This window comes from Talpa occidentalis, unplaced genomic scaffold, assembly GCF_014898055.3.
Source record: "Talpa occidentalis isolate TD23 unplaced genomic scaffold, MPIMG_talOcc4v2.1 talOcc4.11, whole genome shotgun sequence".
Lineage (NCBI taxonomy): Eukaryota > Metazoa > Chordata > Mammalia > Eulipotyphla > Talpidae > Talpa > Talpa occidentalis.
The window spans coordinates 48,623,584-48,646,092 of NW_023601104.1; the positions used below are offsets into that span (position 1 = coordinate 48,623,584).

At 37.5% G+C, this 22,509-nt stretch overlaps 1 protein-coding gene across 4 annotated transcripts in view; it reads left to right on the forward strand.

Annotated features, from left to right (window-relative positions):
* AKAP6 (A-kinase anchoring protein 6) overlaps positions 1-22,509 on the forward strand; it is a 529,429-nt gene that overhangs the window by 182,534 nt on the left and 324,386 nt on the right. For 3 of the 4 annotated variants that reach the window (XM_054689765.1, XM_054689756.1, XM_054689754.1), the window contains one exon: positions 1,989-2,346. In XM_054689765.1, coding sequence (XP_054545740.1) covers positions 2,023-2,346 — 324 coding nt within the window. In that variant the 5' untranslated portion in view covers positions 1,989-2,022. Of the gene's footprint in view, positions 1-1,751; positions 1,773-1,988; positions 2,347-22,509 lie in introns of those variants that run through there. The other variant, XM_054689759.1, reaches the window with a different exon arrangement.

Here is a 22,509-nt window from a genome sequence, read left to right on the forward strand (position 1 = left end):
AGAGGAAATTTCCCCCTACCACTCTGAGTTCTTCAAGCGATCAGATTAACATCAGACAGATTAGTAGGAGAAAAGAATGAATTTATTTATTTTTTAAAAAGATTTTTATTTATTTATACAAGAATCGGGGTACAGGCCAGATTCGCGGGAGGGTGAGAGGATTCACCAGAGACAGAGCGGGCAACAGAACAGGCAGACTGACTGAAATACACTGCTGAGGGGAGCAGCTGGTGTGACAGGAGAGGTCTGCCATGCCATGTGGGACCCTTGCTGGCAGGCCGGAATCGAACTGGAGCTGCAGAGGCTGCAGACAGCTTCACAGCGCTGTGCTCAACCTCCTGTGCCACCAGGGGAGGCCCAAAAGAATAAATTTAATTACATACTTTGGGAGACTCTTCATGGATGGAAATTCTGTAGTGAGACAAAATGAGGATATTTATCCTTAGCTAAGAAATGTGATGTGGGGGTGGAACTTCAAGGCAGGAGGAGGAGAATTCACATGATGAGGAGATGGTGACTCATGTGGCAAAGATGCTCTGTAATTACATGTTTCTCTTGCCATATAGATATTCTTATTTCTGGGGGAAAAGTCCTAATTCTAGCTAATACCCCTAACCTTTTTTTTTTTTTTTTTTTGAGACAGCTGAGGGAATGGCAAAAGTTTCTCCTGAGCCTGCAGGGCATCAGTTGATTTCAGCATTAACTAATCCACATACCAAAGTAACATGTTTTGGTAATACCTATTTTGAACATTTTGAGGAGGTCTACCTTTCTTCTCTCTAGCTATCTCAGGTGTTGCGTGTGTGTGTGTATGTGTGTGTGTGTGTGTGTGTATTAAAGATTTATTTATGCATACAAGAGCTGGGATGTAGGTCAGAAGTATGGGGGCAGAGGTGAGAGAATTTACCATAGACAGAATGGGGAGCAGAACAGGCGCATCTACTGAAATACACTGCTGAGGGGAGCAGCCAGCGAGACAGGAGAGGGCTTCTGCACCATGTGGGTTGGCTCCCTGGCTGAGGGGTCGAACTCATGCTGCAGTGGCTGCCAATAGCTTCATAGTGCTGGGACTTAATTCCTTGCGCCACCAGGGAGGCCTTCATATGTTGCATATATTGGTTGTAATAGTCAAAAAATGATGTTTGGATGCTTTTATAATAGGAAAGTACAGAATGATAGTGGTTAAACCACATGAAAGTTTGCTTTTCTCCCAGTAAAAGAAGTCCAGAGCACAAGACCAGGGTGCAGTGATTCCTTGTTACCACATGGGACCCACACTCTATCCTTCTCTGCCCAGCATACTCAAAAGCATCTCTCAGAGGGCAGCTGGAGCTTTGACCTTGAAGTCTACATTATTGACAGAAACAAGGGAGTGGGGCTAGCAGAAGGACAAAGAGAGGGCCTCTCCTAATCGAGTCAGCTTTCTTTAAGCTGCTTTCACAGACTTTGTACAGAGCAGTCCCACTAACATTCAGAATAACATGTTTAAAAGCATCATTCTCATAGATAAACATAGAGTTAATTCTTTCCTGACTTCACTTCATGTGTTGGTTATCTAGAATAAAACTGACCTTAAGGTAGAGAGGTAAGGAAAGGGAAAGGCATTTTTGTGCAGTGTCATAGAAATCAGTTATAAACTTAGCCTCATGGCCATACCTAGCTGTACTGAAATTAGGGAATGTGGTTTTTAAATATTTTTGGCAGTAATATATATAAAATCCTGAAAATTAAGGATTTTATTCCTTAGGAATGGGGAGAGAAAGGATGTTGAGGTAAGCAATAGACTATGATTTTGTGTTTCTACTATATCTGGGTTGTGGGGCTACTATGTAGAAACTCAAAACACCTCTTTCTGTTTTGCTATGAGCTATAGTTTCTTAATTTAGAAATCTGGCTTAATTTAGAAATCCTGTTTCTTCTGTGAAGTATCATTTCTTTATTTGGCAATCTTGTCTGACTCTTGCTTTTTTCTTTCCTCTTGCTTTCAGCTGTTTTGGAAAGAAGTAAGATTTAGACTTCTCCATGTTAACCATGAGCGTGACACTTTCCCCTCTGAGGTCGCAAGACCTAGATCCCATGGCTACTGATGCTTCACCCATGGCCATCAACTTGACACCCACTGTGGAGCAGGGAGAGGGAGAAGAAGCAATGAAAGATATGGATTCTGACCAGCAGTATGAAAAGCCACCCCCGTTGCATACAGGGGCTGACTGGAAGATTGTCCTCCACTTACCTGAAATAGAGACCTGGCTCCGCATGACCTCAGAGAGAGTCCGGGACCTAACCCATTCAGTCCAGCAAGACTCGGAAAGCAAGCATGTGGATGTGCATTTAGTTCAACTAAAGGTAAGGAAATTCTCTGGTCTCAGGTCCATTCCAGTCAGAGGTCTGTAAAAGGAATTGGCATCTACAGGCTGCTTTCTATAATTCTCAGTGAGCAATTGCCTAGGAAGAAAACAGAATAACAGGTTTAAAAGCATCATTCTCATAGATAAACATAGAGTTAATTCTTCCTGACTTTACTTCATGTGTTGGTTATCTAGAATGAAACTGACTTTAAGGTAGAGAGGTAAGGAAAGGGAAAGGCATTTTTGTGCAATGTCATAGAAATCAGTTATAAAGAATAAAAGTATTACAATAGTTTAATAAAGACTCTCATAGGTGTAAAATAAAACTGAGCTCTGAATTTTCAGTATGTGTATGTGATTATTATCTTCTGTTGAAGTTGATGCTGCCTATGTGGCAAATTATGGATTCTGGCATGGTGGGGAAGGGCAGTATTGGCCTTTTAGAATGAATTTCTCTATCCAAGTACACTTAATCACAAAAAACAAAGGTGCCTTTATAATAACTCATCTAAAGCTCAGATATCTAATATTTATCTGACTTCTAGAGCCCTTAAAAAGCCTAACTATTTATAATAATGAAATGAAATTGCTGGTAAAGAGTGCTATTAATAAAATTTTAAAATTAGGAACCCCAAATACTATTAATCCTGTCCTGCATAGCTACCCCTCTCTTCCAGGTTCCTGAGAGAAACACATGCTCAAGTCAATGACCCATAAAGCAGGGCAGATATATAACTGATGATTAAGGTGTTTGTCCTTAACCCCAGTGTAAATCTCTAATCAGTTAGTAACATCCTAAGGAGAATTCCTTTACCTAAGCCGGTTTTCCTAAATGATTTGAAAGCAATTACCAAAGAGATTCTTCATCTTAACACTTAAATGGCTTATAAGAGATAAACCAATGAGAAAAAAAGAAGGACAGTTACAGGCCCCAGGCCCTAGAACAGAAATGACTCAGCCTTCTCAGACTGGCTCAACAGATCCTGGATCCAGCTGTTAGATGAGAGTGTGTTCAAGAGAGGGAGGGAGGTTGTTGGAGAGAGAGAGAAAACAAAAGAGCCAGAATGTCAAGCTGGCTGATCGCCCAGGTTGAGCAGGTCTTGTTGGTCTTCTTTCTATAGGTTCTTGGGAAGGAGAAAACACAAAAAGTTAACAGAGAAGGCTAGACCAGCTTCAGTGGAATGCAGAGGCAGTCTCCTACTGAGGCAGCAGGGAATAATGTCTTAGTCCCAGAAAACACCATTCCTTTAATCAGAGGAGCAAGTTGAACTCCAAGCTGCAGTGAAATGGAAGTCGAGGGGTCTACTTCACCCCTTCTGTATTCCCTCTATGCACTTACAGATGCCCCTTGAAGTAGATACAGGGTTGCATTTGTAAGGAAAGTTAGTGGTTGTTCTCCAAAATCTTTTAGATTTACATAGAGAAGATGGTAACTGATAAAGGAGAATGGAAATATCTTTAGAAGACTCCACTAAAAATGATGCTAAATGTTCCTAAAAACATTAGTATGTCAATTGACTTGATTTAATTACATCAGCAATACACTTAAATGAAATTAAAATTTTTAATTCCAAATAGGGATGTATAATTTTTGTAAAATTGACCATGGTTATGCCTGTCTTAGAGATATCACCTCTAGGGTGATTTGTCTTTTTCTCTTTGGAATTGCCTAAAACCTGAATCAAAAGATGTCTTGTACCTGCCTCCATCTTGCTGCCTCCCATGGTGTGGTCTGTTTTCACTGCTGAGAAAGAAGTATTGGTTTTGTATTAAAAGGAGAGTAGGAAGCAAACACAGTAATCACATAGGAGCTAAAAAATGACTAGTAAAGGGATAAATTATAATTGTTTTATGGTAATTTAATTCTGTTTTCTATCATGATTTTTTAAAAAAAAAGATTTATTTATGCATACAAGAGCTGGGGCACAGGCCAGAGATGTGTGTGGTTGGGGGAGTGAGAAGATCTACCAGAGACAGAGTGGGGAACAGAACAGGCAGATTGACTGAAATACACTGCTGAGGGGGACAGTGGGCGAGACAGGAGAGGCCTACCTCACCATGTGGGTTTCTCCCTGGCCGGCTGGAGATAAAACTCATGCTGTGCAGGCTGTGGATTGCTTCACAGTGTGGTGCTTAACCCCTTGCACCACCAGGGAGGCCCTCTCATGATCTTTTTTTTTAATGCTTATTTCATCATGACTTAACCAATCAATTCCGTGTAATGTTGTCAAATATTCTGTTATCATAGAGCTCTTTAACACTGAACCCACAGTAAACAGTGTGGCTTCTTCTACACAAAGATTTGGTTTTGGTCTTTTAATCTACTTAGTTAAGTTTCTCTTTTATTTAGGAAATTTATATATTAAACAAAATAAGCACTTTGAGGCTTTAGAGAAATTAAATATGTGTCATTTTTTAATTTCTGCACTGATGCACACAAATAAAAATGAGCATTTGGGTACAGTGCTTTATATGTGGCAGTATAACAAAGCAACCTTGAAGGAGCAGCTCTCATTTGAGGCATATGGTGAAACAGAGGGCAGGCCTGTCTGGGCAAGGCCAGCCATCTGCTGTGGGCATCCCAGCATGGCTCCCACTACTTTGGTGAATTACTCAATTTATTTACTTACAATGAAAAATAACTGTCATAGAGATGGGGATGCCCATGGTTTTAAGGATCATCCAGGTGCAGATAATTTCTACTTTTCCCCCTTTTCCTTATAATTTTGAAACATTTTCAAATTTACAAAAAATGAATTTTGTGACAATAGTACCTTTACTCAGAGACCCAATCCAAGCTTCACTCCCTGTTCCAATGAAGTCTTTCAATGGCAAAAGAACCCAGCCCAGGGCCAAGCAGGACTGCTTGTGGTCGTGTCTTTTAATTAGCTTTCTGGAACAACTCCTCAGTCCTTTCTTGACTTCATAACCTGAATTATTTCTCTAAGATTTCAGGCCATTTTTTAGAATGCCCATTACCTTGAGATTGTCTGATATTCCCACACGATTAGACGCAGGTAGTGTACCTTTGGCCACAATATCACACATGATGTGTATACTTCTCATTACATCTTATCAACAGTTCTGTGAGGCTGCTTTCTCCCATTATTAGTGATGTTAACTTTCAGCAGATAATTTCTAAATTTATATATTCACCCCAATGTTTTCCCACGTGTACTACTCCCTAACTGACATCTCCTCTTGTGTGTCTAGAGGCATCTCATATTGGATGTGGCCTTTGAGAAGGTCTTAATTCTCTCTTACACTGTCTAATTTCAAGTAAAAGGCACCACTCTTTGCCAAGTCAAAGTTTGACACCCCATTCTACATATATGTCTATTAGCACATCCCAAGATATGCCTTAAAGTCATTCACTTCTCCCCAACTGCCACCCTAGTCATGCCACATCACTGCATGCCTGGGGTACCTTGAAAGTCTCCTTTACCACCCTGCAGTTAAGTCAGTGGTATCTATTAAACATGTAAATCAGGTTGTGTCACTCCCTTGCTTCCTTTTGAAGTTAAAAGAAAACTGAAGTCTCTTCTGTGGTTCTGTTCCTGCCTGCTTCTCTGGCCAGATCTGTTACTTCCCCTTTGTTTATAAACCTCCAGTCACATTGGAAGTGACACATTCACAGCTTTTCCTATTCACTCTGCCTAAAACCTCTCTTCCTCCATTTTTGCCTGGCAGATCCTAATAAAGAAATCAGCCAGAGGTGCCAGTTCTAACATCTGGAGGCATAAACCTTAAGGGACCTAGGAAGAGGTTGGGATTGAGATGAAACTCGTGCTATGTTTGATGAAGGGAAGCAAAAAAGGAACTGTCCTTTCCTAACTTCCTAACACATTTACATGCTCATGTTCCCTTTCACAGTGCTTGCTCTAATTCTTGTCATCACAGTCTCTCTACCATTGTGTTGCTGCATAATTTGGGAAAAAAAAACGAGTTGAGAAATGTTTTTGAAAAACACTAAAGATAGGCTTAGTCTCTGGTTTTGTATTAAACGTCACTTTCTCAAAGAAACTGTTCCTGAACCCTATTTTTGAAACCATTCTCTTCCACCTGTCATTACCTACTCTTTTATTCAACTTATTTTCTAATGGTTCTGAACTGCAGTTGCCTTATTTACTTGTTTATTCATTTACTTGTTTGTATTAGCACAAGGCATCATATGTCTAATTCTCCACTGTATCCCTGTTTAGGCCAAGGGCTGGTCACTTGGAAGGGGCTCAGTTCATATCTGTGGTGGGATAGATGAATCCAAGACTGTGTGCTCAGCAGCCTCTCTCCCCCATAGAAAGATTTGCACTGGAAGGTGAGGGTAAGGATTAAATTAGGACAAAGGCATTAAATGAATCAAGGCCCAAGTGCATGCGTGACAATTATTCTAGAGAGAGAGTCTGTGAAGAGTTCAGATCTTGGAGATTGTTCCTGGGGAATCTGCCCAGGAGAGTCTATTCTTTCTGTAGTGGCTGTGCCTGTCCTCCCCCTATTCCCCTTTCTGTTTAACTCCTTCTTTGGTAATGATTTTGGCCAATAAGCACACTCTTAGATCTTCCAGATTGGGAGTCACTTTTTCTTTAAAGGTGATTCTGATTATCTTCTGGTCATTGTGTTAATCTTAAAGTTTATTTATTTAAAGAGACCACTCTTATCAATATTATTTCCAAGTTTTTTTTTAAAGATTTAATTATTTATGCATACAAGAACTGGGCTACAGCAGGCCAGAAATGTGTGGGGTGAGAGGAGTCACCAGAGACAGAGTGGGGAATAGAACAGGCAGATTGACTGAAATATACTGCGGAGGGGAGCAGCAGGAGAGGAAGGAGAGGTCTACTGTGCCATGTGGATAGCTCCTTGACCAGGGATTATGCTGCAGTGGCTGCGGATAGCTTCATAGGTTGTGTCCTAACCCCTTGCGCCACCAGGGAGGCCCTATTTCCAAGTTTTTAGGGGAAGTTTTATTGTATCCGCAGGATCAATCACAGACCACTGTTAAAAAGTTTCTGGGGGCCTCCCCGGTGGCGCAGCAGTTGAGCGCTGGGTTGCGAAGCTGCCCGCAGCCTCTGCAGCACCGGTTCGATCCCCAGCTGCTCCCCGGCCACCGGAGGAGGGTCCCACATGGCGTGCAGACCTCTCCTGCTGCCCGCTGCTCCCCTCAGCAGTGTACCTCGGTCCTTCTGCCTGCTCTGCTCCCTGCTCTGGCTCTGATGAATTCTCTCACCCTCCCGCACTTCTGACTGTACCCAGTGCTTGTATAAATAAATCAATAAATCTTTAAAAAAAAAGTTTCTGAAGGCAGTGATTGTTCTAAAGAGTGAATAAAAACATCTAACCTTAAGATTAAAATATAAAACAAAGCAATATAGTATACTGTGTAATTTTTTTCCCATTATTTTTAAGCTGAAAATGTAACTCAGTATTTTGCTTTATAGCTTCCACATATTCTTTATTAATAAGTATGAGAAGCTAGTTGAACCATTTTTAGAAACCCCCTCTTTTCTTCCCCCTCTTTTAGATTCAGAGACCATGCTGTGAAGGAAAACCAGACAAAGGACCTTAAAGACCTTTGGTCTGGGTGAATGGATTTGGGTGCTAAATAGGCAAATTAGGTAACTCTGCTCCATGATTAACAGTCTTCTTAGAGAGAATATTATTTGTATTCCTCAAAACATGGTAGCAGTAAAGAAGCAAGGCTTAGACTAGCTAGCATGGGTGACAAACAGAAATTTTGAAGTGACTTAGTTGGAATCAATTCCCCAAATAATCTACTATAGATAAATTCTACTCTCAACTATCTACAGATGAAGTTTGTGCCTGTGTCTCTGATTTGGGCCTGATTCTCAAAGTTAGATCATTCGACAGAGATTCTGTTTATAAAGTGTTCTGATAGGCTGTACCCAGACTAAGGTATGCCTGGCATCTGGAATTAATCCAGATGTGTAGTGAGTCACATAGGGTCTGGAGGACTTGTTCTGAAAAAGACTTGAATCCTCTCCACAGCTGAAGTTGTATATCAAAAGTGTCTAATGGACTTGAGATGATGAAAGTCCTGGAATGATGGAGCTCTTAGGAGAGGATCCACTCTCATGGTGGGGCAAGGAGTCTGCCTTGGTGCAGGAGGGAGGGAAGATAGTGGAGTGGTAGTGTGTCCCAGCCCTGGAGACTCACCTTCAACAGACATCCAGGCAGAGTGGGATCCAGTGAGAGGAAAGGGCTGTTGGGGTGGCTCAGAGTGCCTGTCTCAACTGACTCCCCACCTGGAGTTCTCCCTCCCCTCATTCATCAGGTGTAGAGGGAAAGAGTGTTTCATCAGCAGTTTATGACTTGGAGGATTTTGAGATTAATGTTAGTAAGACCATTTGTTATGGTGAAACATTCAGTTTATACCGTGTTTGAATGATTTTTGATTTCCAAATCTTAAATAAGCACCAATTTAATAGTGAAGGTCAAATATCTTGTTTTTGGTGGAAGAATAGATTTTTTTCCCTTTACACCACTATTTTTCTTGAAGTGGGTCTCAATTTATTAGTGGACTGGGAAATAAATTTAATTAAAGAGCTAAAATAATTAAATAGAATACACTTAGCAAGGATAAGTACTATTTTATAAAACTTGGCTTTACTTACATATATATATTACATGTATTTTGTCTGATGTAAGATTTATGTCTCTGTGAGTCAAGGTCGGAGCAGTTTGATAGTTACTACTTTAGACCACTTTCAACTTTCTTCAATATCTAGTATAGACTTTAATTTTGGAATATGTTATGCAAGTAAATGTAATTTGGTGCTAATTTTTGCAACATCACTGAATTTTGTACTTGTATGGGATTAGAATTTACTATCCCTTAAATTGGCAACCTCCAAAACATTCAAAGTCCCAGGAAACTGGATGATGAAACTAATTTCCCTATTGGTAGACATGAGGATATTAATTTTTAAAAATTTCCCTAAATCCCAGATTTGTGACTGGAATCTCTTTACTAGTTAAATTGTCTTTCTTATGAGGTCTTTTAGATATTAGCTTTCAAGCATCTTGGGAGTGTGGTTTCAGTGTGGTGTTTAGCCATAAGTGGAAAAGATTTTCCTATTTGCTATGCCTCAATTGTGTAGGAGTATTTGGTACCCTTGATTAATAAACAAGGGTGAAATATATAGAATGTTTATGGTTAAAAGACTAATTTTAGAACACCCAAATTTTATGATTCCAAATGTGGAAAAAAAATCTATCTCAGTTATTGAATGATTATCTCCCGATGCACCTTACACACAAATCCAATACCAAAACAGGTTAAGTGCTAAATTGATGCTTTTTGATTATTGACTTATTAATATGTTTTCATTTGATTTCAGGAGATCTAAGTGTCTCAGATTCAGCACCTGTTTGTACTACATAGGAACACTCTTGGTTAAAATATGAGAAGGGAAACGGAAAAAATTAGCTTTCGTAATTTCTGACATATGTTATTATGGAAGATCTTTAGGTGTGCATGAATCTTAGTCACACACACTAATGTATTTAGAGTTCAGAATGGGAGCATTAATTGTCAAGATGGCCTAACAAGTCTACCAGATTTTCCAGCTGTGTAAGTTTTAATTAGCAATAGCAGTATGGAAAAGGAAAATTGTCTCTGACTGCACAATTTGAAAGAAACTGAAAACAGAGTTTAGATTAAAAAGTAAGTATCATAGCAGGATTTGGAATGAGTCCAGTGAGAAAAATCTGAAGAAATTGACAGTATTTTGACTTTGAGGAGTGCTACTGGGGCTTGTTACTAAAACATAATTTTAAAATAATGTCAGCAGGAACTACCACTTAGCAACAGTTTTTATAGTGTGAGGAGGTTAGCTGTTTGTAGGAGTGACCCACTAGAGTTGGGATATGAATTAACTCTTCCCTTGCTTAGAGAGTTTTCAGTTCAGTAGCATTCATTGAATGCCTGATATGTATAAGCAGTTTTTACTTACAATATTTTATTGTAATTTAATCCTCTTCATAGTCCCCTGTAAAAGAGGAGGAAATTGATTCTCAGAAAGATTAGTAGATGATCATCTTGGAAGTCAAACCAACTTTGTGAGCCTCATCTCTAATATCTTTCTACTTCAGTGCTAAGACCTGACATCCCTCTATACCTGGCTATGAAGTATAAGGTAATGTTTCTGGTTTGCTTGATTAGTTGATTAAGATGAATGGATGGTAGAGGGAGGTCATTCTTTTTCTTTTTTAGTCAAGAATGTCCAGTCTGTTTGTGTTTCAATTAATCAGAAGTAGGAATGTGAGGATTTTGAAGTAGGGACATAAATGAAATCTTGGGGTTCCCTTTGAGGAGGAACATTCATAATTACCCTGAAAAGGGAGAGAACTTATTTCTTTCTTTTCCTTGTTTGCTGCTGCCTTGCCCACCCTTCAAAATTTTGTATCTGTAAACAGGGAAAACATTATTTAATTAAAATGAAATGGTGCTAAGTTATGAATTACGGCCTTGAATTGAGTGGAGGAAGAGATAAACATCTTTAAGGAGAAATGTTAACATAGCAATTGATTACAGGGCATGACATATATAGAGACAATGGTTCCTCCTACTTGGCTGCACAGTAGTATCTCCTGGAAAGCTTAAAAAAATTCTCAAGATTTCTTTCAGACCAGTTTATGAGAATCTGGTTTAGATCTAGGCATCATTACTCTTAAATATATTCCAGGTGAACTGACAACATCTGGAAGGAAATGTTTTGAGCAGAGGGCTTTGGATACATCTTGCTTGTTTCCAGCATTCTTCCTTTTACCCCAAATGATAGGGATTTAAAGTGCCTTATTTAGGAGCAACAACTCCTACATGATTCTTTTGAACTTCCTTCAGTACTCATATGATCTCATAAAGTCAGTAAACAAAAGGAAGGAAGGGATTAAGTTCATGCCAGAGACCAGACTTTATGATTTAAGTGTGCTATCTTATTTTATTCTCTTAATTTTTTTATATAGAAAGGACAAACCTAACCCAGGTAAAGTGCAATGTTTCTCTCTTATCTTATTCTCACAACTCTTTGAACTAGAAAATATTTTACAGAGAGGTTCAGGCACAGGATGCCCACTTATATTTGTGTAGGGTGTATGTGATTGTTACCTTTTGACTCCTCTTTCCATGGTCTCCTTGTCTTGGCACGAGAGATAGACTGAGCAAAAATAGTTCATTAAATTTGAAAGATATAAGAGTCTTTCCCTTGGAACTAAGGAATGATGAATGACATATATTATTGAGTTTAGTAGAGACATATTCTGAGGGACCATACATGATTAGAATGCTTCAGAGGAGGCTGGGCTTACTCCAGTAGTCATAAAGACACCTATGAACAAAGGAATAAAACATGATTAAAAACCATTGTGTAATAGGTTTGTGGGTATGTGCATAGTGATCTGGGATGGGGAGAATGGGAGGTGATTATAGCGCTGTTTAATAAATGACATAAAGTGACTGGGCAGGATGGTGGAAGTGGGAAGCAAGAAATAGTCTGTCAGGCCAGGGAACTGATGGAAACCAAGAGAGCAAGCAGAACAGGCAGAGATAACTGATTCTCTGTGGCTTATTTGTCCTCATCAGGCTCAAACTTGACTGATATGTCTACTGTTACTTGGTGTTGGACCAAGGACTGTATTCTTTGTATAGATGTGAACAGAATCAAAAGGAACAGAATAGTAATCTCTCCTATGTTCATTTTAGCAGTGTGGTATATTAGTGCACTTTTTTTTTTTTAAAGATTTGTTTATGCATACAAGAGCTGGGGTACAGGCCAGAGGTGTGGGGGGGGGTGAGAGGATTCACCAGAGAGAGAGTAGGGAACAGAACAGGCAGATTGACTGAAATATACTGCTGAGGGGAGCTTTGGGCGAGTCAGGAGAGGTCTGCTGCGCCGTGTGGGTAGCTCCCTGGCTGGCTAGGGATTGAACTCGTGCTGCAGAGGCTATGGATTGCTTCATAGTGCAGTACTTAACCCCTTGCACCATGAAGGAGGCCCATATTAGTGAACTTTTTAATGTAAGCTGTTCTGACTATTCTATGGTACCTTATTACACCAATTTTCTTCATTATTTGAATAAGGCAGAATTGCCCGATATATCATTTGATGGTAAAGGTTTGTGTGAAATGAAAATGGAAAGTTATCTGCTGTTCTCCTGAGGAAGAGGGGCTGGGTATACTGTCTGCTGGAGAACTGGTTCACAAATTGGCCTGAGGCAAATCAGGAGGAAAGTCTTCAGTGCTTCTTGCAGTTTTCCTTCTTTCCAGAAACCTAGTTTCTGTCAAAAGACCATATAAGGTAGTTAAAAAAATAATGTTAACAATGGCTGCAGCTCAAACTTTTACCTGTACAAAGGGAATTAAAATTATCACATTGGCCAAAGGATTCTACCTGTAATTGTGGGAGTCAGGCACTAGTGACTAGATTAGGAGAGTCTTTCTAGTAATACCATATAGGAGACTACCTCTTTTATACATGTGTATGTACCCCCATCCTGGAAATAACTAGGAGTGAACTATTGTTTAAAAAGATTTTTTTTTAATTGAAGTGTTTATTCTCTTAGCTTCTAGCTGCCCTCCCAGATAAAACCAAAAATGCCTGAGCAGGGCCCAGTTGTCCTATTGTTCCTTCGAACATATCCCCTTCCTGCACCTCTAAAAGAACTAGACTCTTTCAGAAATCTGTGCCTTGGAATATGGTTCATTTATCCATGGAAAATCTCACTTCCTGCCCTATTTCTCTTTCTGGGAAATTGTAACACATCTTCTGAAAGGTAGCTAAAATACCTCTTACCTGGTAAAACCATTTTGAGGGCCAATCTGGTAGACCATTTGTGGATTCTCCCAATATTTTCATGAGATGCCTACTATAGCAGTAATTTGAATTGTTCCTACTCTTATGAGGAATCCTCTTTTTTTTTTTTCTTCTATTCCGTAGCTATGGATCTCTATTGATACATTTGTATGACTTTAAAATGAGGTTGTAAAAAAGTCAGGATAAAATACATTTCCTTTGATTGTTTTGTTGATCACATATAAATAGACTTGTGAATATTTGGCAGATCTTCCTGAGGGAGAATTAATTCATATGTCTACACTGGAAATCTGAGGGTATGCATATTTTCATTCTATTTGACTTTTGACAGGATATTTTGGATACTTTGCACTTTATGTATGACTTTAGGGGGGTAATCCTCACCTTAAAACTCTGTTTGCAATTTCAAAAATAGTGCATCAATGAATATATTGAGATAAATCATGTTGGTAATGAAAACTTGGTGTCATTAAAGAATAGTTTCTGTAAGGAAACAACGCATCTTTATTTGAGTTTTTTTCTGCACTATATTTTGTACAGGCAGATATAAAATTTGTATAATTGAGTACACAAATAACTGAGTTTCATGGTAAAAGCTACTAAACATCTATGTGCAATTAATGATTGCATTAATTCTGTTTAAACATTCTGTTTAAACACATTAACTTCGGTTTTTCTTCCATGGGTGTATGTCTTTAGGGTTCTGGTCTTCAATGAGCAGTAAGCTAGATTAGTCAAAATGAGTTTAAACTCAGCATAGACTAATTTTTAATTTTGTGTGTATTATTTTGTGTTTCTTTTCTGCTTGTTATCTATTTGTATCTCATATGGATGGCTATATTTTAAAAATAATACTTAAAAACTTTCATAAGTTAACTTACAAATACAACATTATGTGAGAAAAAATGGTAAAATTTCTTCTCAGTTGGTGGACATATGTTTTGCTAGTGCTGTTTGTTTCGGATTTTGAAAGTTATTAGATTTAGCTTTTTCTAAAAATCTACAAGCAATTATGTATTTTTGCCTGGCACAGGATCATAAATAAGAATACATATTTCATAACTGTTTAATGTGGTTATCCTAAAACTTAGTGCATCTTTTAAAATTCAATTCCATAAATATGTTGCAGGTTTCCAGAACAAATCATTTAAAGGTTAAAACATAGACTTTTATGAAGACTATGTATTTGTTTAATAGAATTTAATAACTTCTGCTTTTATTTTAAAAAGTAACTATAGTATATTTTATTACTCATCAGCTTAAGTTCTTTTGTACAATAGTTTTATTTTGGCCTTTTACTGATATTTTGTACATTTATCAGCCAAAGATAGCAAACCTTAACACTGGAGCTACTTAAGATGTTTTTCTTATATCATGACCCTGGGTAGTCATAGTAGCATGAATGCTACACTCACTACTATTCTCATTCTCATCCAACATAAAACCAGTGATCCAAGACCTAATACTCCCTCCACTGTAAAGCCTTCCTGGACACTCTCACCCTACACTGTTCACATGGCATCTATTCTCTTGACCCATAATTTAGCACAACTGTTTACTGTCTTGCAGTCTTACTTGCTTTTTTTGTATGTTGTGTTCTAATTTCTTCAAACAAGTTTAAAAGCTTTTTAAGGGAAAGATCTCCTATTTCTCTTATTATAAAACAACAAATAGTTTTGGGTCAACTGATTGACTAAATCCCCACATTATTATTTTTAAATTTCCCCTCTGCTTAAAGTGGCATTGGTATGCTGAGGAAACTATAACTTCCCAAAGTGTTTCAGTGAAATAATAAAATTATTTATAAGCATTTTTAATTAATAGAATTGTTCACAGAAACTTTGGGATTAGGGTTTGACCAAAATAAGCAGAATTTTGCTGGAATTACTAACAGCAGAATTTGAGTTTTCTTAATACAAATGAGGTGATGAGTAACCTTACTTGTGTTCCTTCAAAGACAATAGACTCCAGTTAGTATAACCCAAAGTTTGGGCCAAATTCAATTTATAAGCCTCCTACAAGTCCTTTATCAGTTCAGTTCTTCTGAATCTCCAGTATAATACTTTCCTCTTTGAGAGAAGCTAGAATTCTGAACCTAACTATCTTGTACTACATGGCAGCTTAATATGCATTGTCTATCCAGGTGAGAACTGATATGAAAATGGGTTCACTCATGACATTCTCCCCAACAGCCCATACAATGGGAATCTTGCTTTTAAATGTTAAAACAGGTGCATTGACATATTGAAATCAGGCACAAATCTACCCATATATACTGCTTTTTCTATAGTAAGGAAAACAAAGAAGGAAGAACAAGAAATGCACTGACATCTTGATTAATGATGTCTAGGACAGGGAGGAAGAAAATCTATAAATAAGGTGAAGCCAAATGATTTTTGTTTATAGTTGCATAATAATACTTCAGTGACATCTTCTTTTTGTTCTCAACTGTCTGGAGTAGAATCAAAATCCAATGTCCAAGTTTTGTCACTAACCATATGATGTGGCAGTGCCTCCCTGATCTTGGTCTTTTTCATTTGTAAAATAAGGGAACTTTAGTGCTCTTTTCAACTCTAATAATTTGCAAGTCAACCAGGCATACCCTAAGTAAGCTGTAAATTCTACATTTGTAGCTTCAAATCCCAATCTCTTTTTTTCTGTAGCAGGATGATTTTTTCCTCTTTCAGTTTCTTAATTTCTTTTCTCAGCTAGCAATACTAACTAACTACTTAGCATTTGTGCTTTGCTTTCCATAGTGTTGGTTTTGACTGAGGTCACACAGCTGGAAGGTGGTAGGATTAGGAATAAAAACTAGGTCTTTCTATCCTAAAATCTGTGTTAATCATTTTTAGATGAGTAATTTCTTTGAGAATATGATGAAAAATATATATGTCTTCTTAAGTCATAGCACACATGTCCATAATTTTTATTTTGCATACTATTTTAAGACATCCTTTGAAATCCACTCATAGCACCTCCAGGTTAATGCCTGTAGAATGCTGTGTCATAGTGAACTTTTTTCAGTTCACCTCTTCCTGATCTAAAAATAGGAAGATTTTGTGAAAGAAAGATATTGAAAGTATATATTTGATTCCATAGCCTTGTGTTTAGTAGAAAATACCCATCTAGATTCTTGTATTCTTGAGGTTTCTTCACATATATCAACATCATGAGCCTTGGGGGAGCTGACCAGTCCCAAAGATGGCTTTGGGCCTACGATGGGTAGATTCTGTTCCCACAGGGGAGAAACTTCAAGAAGAAGCCCTGCCTATAAGTTGCCAGTTTTTGCTCCAGTTATAAGTCTTGAAGACTGCTAATCTAATTCCAGTAGAAGGAACCAAGTTCTAAGCTCATAGGTCATAACTACTAAAACAGTTTAAGATATTCTCAAAATGGGCTGAGGTTGTCTTCTATTGTTTATAGGGCATATTGTGATGTCCACCCCCTTCCTTTTTTCTTTCTCTTTTTTCTTTGTAAGATTTATTTATTTTATTTATATAAGCACTGGGCACAGTCAGAAGCGCAGGAGGGTGAGGGAATTCACCAGAGCCAGAGTGGGGACCAGAACAGGCAGGCTGACGAAATACACTGCTGAGGGGGAGCAGCGGGTGTGGCAGGAGAGGTCTGTGTGCCATGTGGGACCCTCGCTGGTTGCCAGGGATCGAACCAGCCCTGCAGAGGCTGTGGGCAGCTTCGCAGTCCAGCGCTCAACTGCTGCGCCACCAGGGGAGGCCCTTATTTTTTCTTAAAAAATATTTTTATAAGCATCCTTGTTCACTTTTCACAATACAGGATTTCCCCCTTCAAGTGTGGTCCCATAGTTTTCCCACTCATAGTCCTCTATCAGAGTTTATTGTGCTTTCCTTTTCGTTCTCTCTACCATCCTGGTTGCCTCATATCAAGCTTTCAAGGGGTGGTTTTAGAGTTTGTCTTTGTCTGATCCTTTGCTTTGCTTCTCCATATTCCATAATATAAGTGAAACCATCGGGTATTTATCTTTCTCCTTCTAGCTCATTTTATTTAGGGTAATTCTCCAGTTCCATGTGGCTGAAATGGCATTTTTGTCTTTTTTTTAATCATTGAGCAGTATTCCATTGTGTGTGTGTAAGTGTGTGTGTGTGTGTATATATATATATATATACACACACACACACTCCGCATCTTCATTTATTTATTTATTTATTTATTTATTTATTTATTTATTTATTTATACAAGCACCGGGTACAGTCAGAAGTGCAGGAGGGTAAGATAATCCACCAGAGCCAGAGCCGGGAGAAGAACAGGCAGACCGACGAAAAACACTGCTGAGGGGAGCAGCGGGCGGCAGGAGACATCTGCGCGCCATGTGGGACCCTCACCAAACTGGCGCTGCAGAGGCTGCGGGCAGCTTCGCAACCCAGTGCTCAACCGCTGCACCACCAGGGGAGGCCCTACACCACATCTTCTTTTTTTTTTTTTAAAAAGTAAGTTCTATTTATTTAGTGGCACTTTGAAAACAAAGCTTGAGTACTTCTCCATTTATACTCCCCCCCGCCTTCCTGGTGTTTCTGTCCCCTGAAGAAGAGAGCTTGTTGCAAAAAAAAAAAAATAAAATAAAAAAAAAAGCGGGGGTGCGGGTTGGGGTTATCTAGATGTACTTATACACAATTTTTGAGGGCACAGTTTGGAGGTACAGACGCACAGGACACTTGTAAAAGTGAGAGAGCAGAGTTTCACTGTAGCCAATGAGGACACATCTTCTTGATCCATTCATCAAGAAGGCATTTAGGTTGTTTTCATATCTTAGCTATTGTAAATAGTGCTGCTATAAGCATAGGAATATAGGTTTCCTTTTGAATTGGTGTTTTTATGTTCTTTGGGTAGATACCTAGGAGTGGAATTGTTGGTCATATGGTAGATCCATTTTCAGACTTTTGAGGAATCTCCACATTCTTTCCAATGGGACTGGACCAGTCACATTCCCACCAACAGAGTAAGAGGGTTTTTTTTTCTCCACACCCTTGCCAGTGCTTGTTTACTTCTGATTTGCTTGTTTGTTTTTGATATGAGCCATTCTCACAGATTTGAGGAAATTACCACTTTTGAGGTTATTATTTGGAACAGCATTTTCACAAAATACAGTTTTGTAGACTTAGATGTATTAGGAGATTTATGCTGAATGTTTGCTCTTTCCTTCAATAGCCTTGTGTGTGTGTGTGTGTGTGTGTGTGTGTGTATGTGGAGATTTGTGATTTCTTTCTTTCTCCTAATAAGTGGAATAAGGGGAGGATACAGTTAATTGAAAACTTTGGTTAGTTATAATTTTACTGTTAAGAATGCTATAATTTGAGCCAAGTCAGTCTTTAAGAAGACTTATTTAAATTCCAAAAAGGTCTTCCATAAGAGCATGTATTTTATGTATTGTTTATAATAGAAAAATGTTAAGAAAAACATAAATGGGTAAGTGGTCTCATTTTTATGTTTCACCTACTAATAATCTGACAGTGGAAAAATCAGTTGACTTAGAGAACCTGTTGCTTTAGATTTGCAAATAGATTGAAGTGTGGCTATACCTGTACACAAATATTCCTCCTGCTTTGTGTGGGTCTAAAAGTCAATTAGCCATTAGCTGTTTTTCATAGTTCTCTAAGAGTAACTTTTGTATTGACTCATAATGAGAAAATAAGATATTTGGTTGCTTCAGAATATTTTGATATAATCAAAATATTGTATAAATCATGAGCTTCCTAATCACTACAAATCCATTTAAAGAGTTGAATAATTTTTCCTCCTTTCAAACAAATTTGGTCTTATTTTTAATGCTCCAGTTTCCATTTTCTGCTTCTTTCATTTCATCAGTCTTTCTTTCTGGTCTGTTCTGCACAGCTAGTGCAAAGGATGTAGTTAACTTGGCACAATGTTATTTACTTACTAGTAGGTAAACCAGAGTGTAGGAAACTTGCCAACTCAGTACAGTCCTGAGGTAAGGAAACCCTGCATATAAAACATGGACTGGGGTCTCATGCTTCAGGCATAGCAAAACTCCTTAGATAAAACTATTGTTCACCAATTTATTCCTATGTTTTCTGGTTGTCTCCTATGCACAGATTGATGAATTTTATTTTTGTTGCTCATGGTTGGACAAAACATTTTATATATTTTTCTGATTATAAAGTAACACATGGTCATAAAATCAATACCAGAGTGCACAAGTCTATTTAATACAGTAAGGCTAGGTACATGTCTATACTTAAATTAATTAAATTAAACTAAAAAAATTTCAATTTCTTGGTCTTACTAGCCACATTGTAGTCAGTGGCAACTGTATTTGATGGCATAGAATATTTCCATAATTGCAAAACTTCTATTGGATAGTGCTGATTGATGTTCTTCTTCCATCCCCTTTCTTTAACTCAAAGTAAGCTGTGACCATATTTCCATTTAACTAACTATACCTCTGTGCTATCATTTTGAATACTTTGTCCCAGCATCCTTTCCTCTATATCTCACAGCTCTAAATGATGCAGTTAGGAGATAGAATCCCACAGAAGAGTTCAAGCCAATATTGTAAACCAGTTTGATGACTAGTATTAGTCTAAAAGTTTATTCTTGAAATAAATGCTTATATAGACTAACTAGGTCACTTAAAAGTCAGACTACCAAAATGCATGTTAACTATTTGAAATTCTTGTAATGATAATAGAATTTTTCAAACTGACTCTAAGTCAAATTACAAATCAAATCTATTCTCATGAATGGCATCCAAGCTGGACAGCATTCCTTAAAATTTAATTGTTTGGTGAAGTTCTCAGAGTCTGTCTTAGCTCATCTCTGAGAATTGAACTTAATACCTAATTTGCTTTATGACTTTACATAAGAAACCATAGATGTGGACACCTCCAAGTTATGCCAAAGATTTTGATTATTCTGCAAAGCTAATCAGATGGCTATGCATTCCCCAGACTATTTGAATATACCTTCAAACTATATCACCTGAAGTGGCTATGCTATTTTGCTTGCCTCAGTATCTCTTTTTCTGGTTTTAATTTTTGAATATTCAGAACCTGTTAGCAGTAGATAACATAGAGAAATTAAAGTTGATGGCTTGCTTCCTATTTGCATCTGGGTTTTCTAAGAAAACAATAAAAACCCTTAAGTTTAGGAAGGGCAGACCCTCCTCCAGTGAGCTGTGTGCTATATTGCAGCTCTGTTATTTTCACCTATAAGTTATTTTGACCTTCTGAAGGGACCAAAAACTCATAGAGTTTCTGGCTCTGCTCACCTTCTCATGTGGCTATGTCTGACTCCTATATCACAGGGTTTTCACAGGCAATACTTGGCTTTGCATTTGCTGATATAAAGTATGGAAAAATGAGGTGACACAATATAAGGACCACTGGTTTTTTGGAGGAAACAAATAGGGAGATAAGTTGCAGTGAAAACTTGATTTTTACATGAGATGTAAAGATCCAAGCAATATACATACTTAGGTGTTTAAAGAGGTTTTTTTTAATTTCTTTTTTTGCTATGTAGTAGGAAGGCAAATAATTATAGGCTTGGTATGAATAGGGTTATTTTCCCCAATGCTTTCTTAGTTATTTTCTTTCTTTGATTCATTTAAAATTGGTTTGTATGTGTTTCTTGAATATACAGAAAATGGATAGTGTGTTTTTTTTGAAGACCTAGCAATTGAATGATATGTATATGAGAATTATTCATTGAATTAGTCTCTTGGTATATTTGCCACATTGTCACAAGAAACATGGTTTACTCAAAATCTCAAGACATTCTTCCCTGAAAATAAAATCTCTTGCCTTCCCTTTTTATTGAAGCAAAGTAGGTTCACTCCAAAATACTTGGTGATGTTGATGCTAGAGAAAAAATCATCAGCCTTATAGTCCCTGTCCTCATTTATCTCCTTTAGAGCCATTCTGATCTGTCTTATTAGTGCTGTCCTATTTTTTTTAATTATATAACATTTATAACCTGCCCCAAACCTACTTTGGAAAAACATAAAGCATAAATATCAAACAAATGAGTTTACTGACTGTCCATCTGCCTGGACAAAATAGGTTGGTGGGGTAAGGGTATTGGTCAAATCACAGCATTCCAAAGTGGCCATGTTGAGAATAAGCAACAGAGTAAGGGATTTTGTTGTAAGCTTTATCTGGTGACTTTTATCTGGTGAAATTTGGTGTTTCCCCCCCCCCCTTTTTTTGTTTGTTTCTGCATTTTTTTTAAGTTGTGCAAGTACATATGTAGAACAGGGCAGTTACTCATGCATTTAAAAAATTTAAAAGTGGTTGAGAATTGACATTTTTTCAAGTTATGATAAATGCACAAACATATTTAATTATAAAGTGGGTTCAATAATACTGTACTAAGGCCAGTAAAATCCTTGGAAATTGTTTAAGTATTATCATAGTGCCTTGTATGAAAAGCATCATTCACATGGTTTAGTTTCAATGCTGAGCAGCCTTTGAATATCAGGTTGTGCCATACTATTTAATTTGGCAAATGTTTCAAAGCGAATTAATAAGTGAATGTATTTTTGCTTTGCAGAAATATAGTTCAATTTTGACTTTAAAAAGAACAAAAAAGTAGAGTTCATAATTCTGTTAACAAAAGTCAAAACCTAAAGTTAGGAGCAAAAAGCTATAATACCCTGTGGACAAAATCACCAAACACAAACAGTTTTCAGAAGTAAACATGCAGGACTTTTGTTTCATTATGAAACAGCAAAAATATATAGCTGAGAGCAAGCCTTGTAAAATGAATTATATTCTAAAATTGAAATAGTTTTGGTGAATGTGAAATCCTAATCAACCAAGTTTGTATTATGGTTTAATCATGGTTTATCAAATGGTTGACTCAAAATATCTGTTTCAAAATAGGTACTCTCAATTGTCATATATCTGTGGGTGGCAGAGAGGGCTGGTCATGATCAGAATGGAGAATTTTACTATGTCCATGGACCTCAAAGATCACCCTTAATGGACTTGATAGCTCTTTAGTGCTAATAATTACATGCACTTTAATCAAAGAAAGATATTACCTTACCCAAGAGAAGAGAATATCACATATTAGGAGAAATAATTTAAAGTGAAAAAAATCAGTCATCTTCAACCTATGATATTCAAATAAATGATTGTCAACAAATTACTTTTAAAACTTAAGAAAACCTAATGAAAGTTATACATTTATCCTCTATATAATTTCATAGACTAACATTTTTTATTGCCTTCTATCTGAAATTCTTTCAAGTCCATGAGGTAAGTAGCATTTCTTGCCTCATATTGATTAGGGAGTTCTAAGAACAGTGTTATTTGCATTGAATAAATGGAAAAACAAC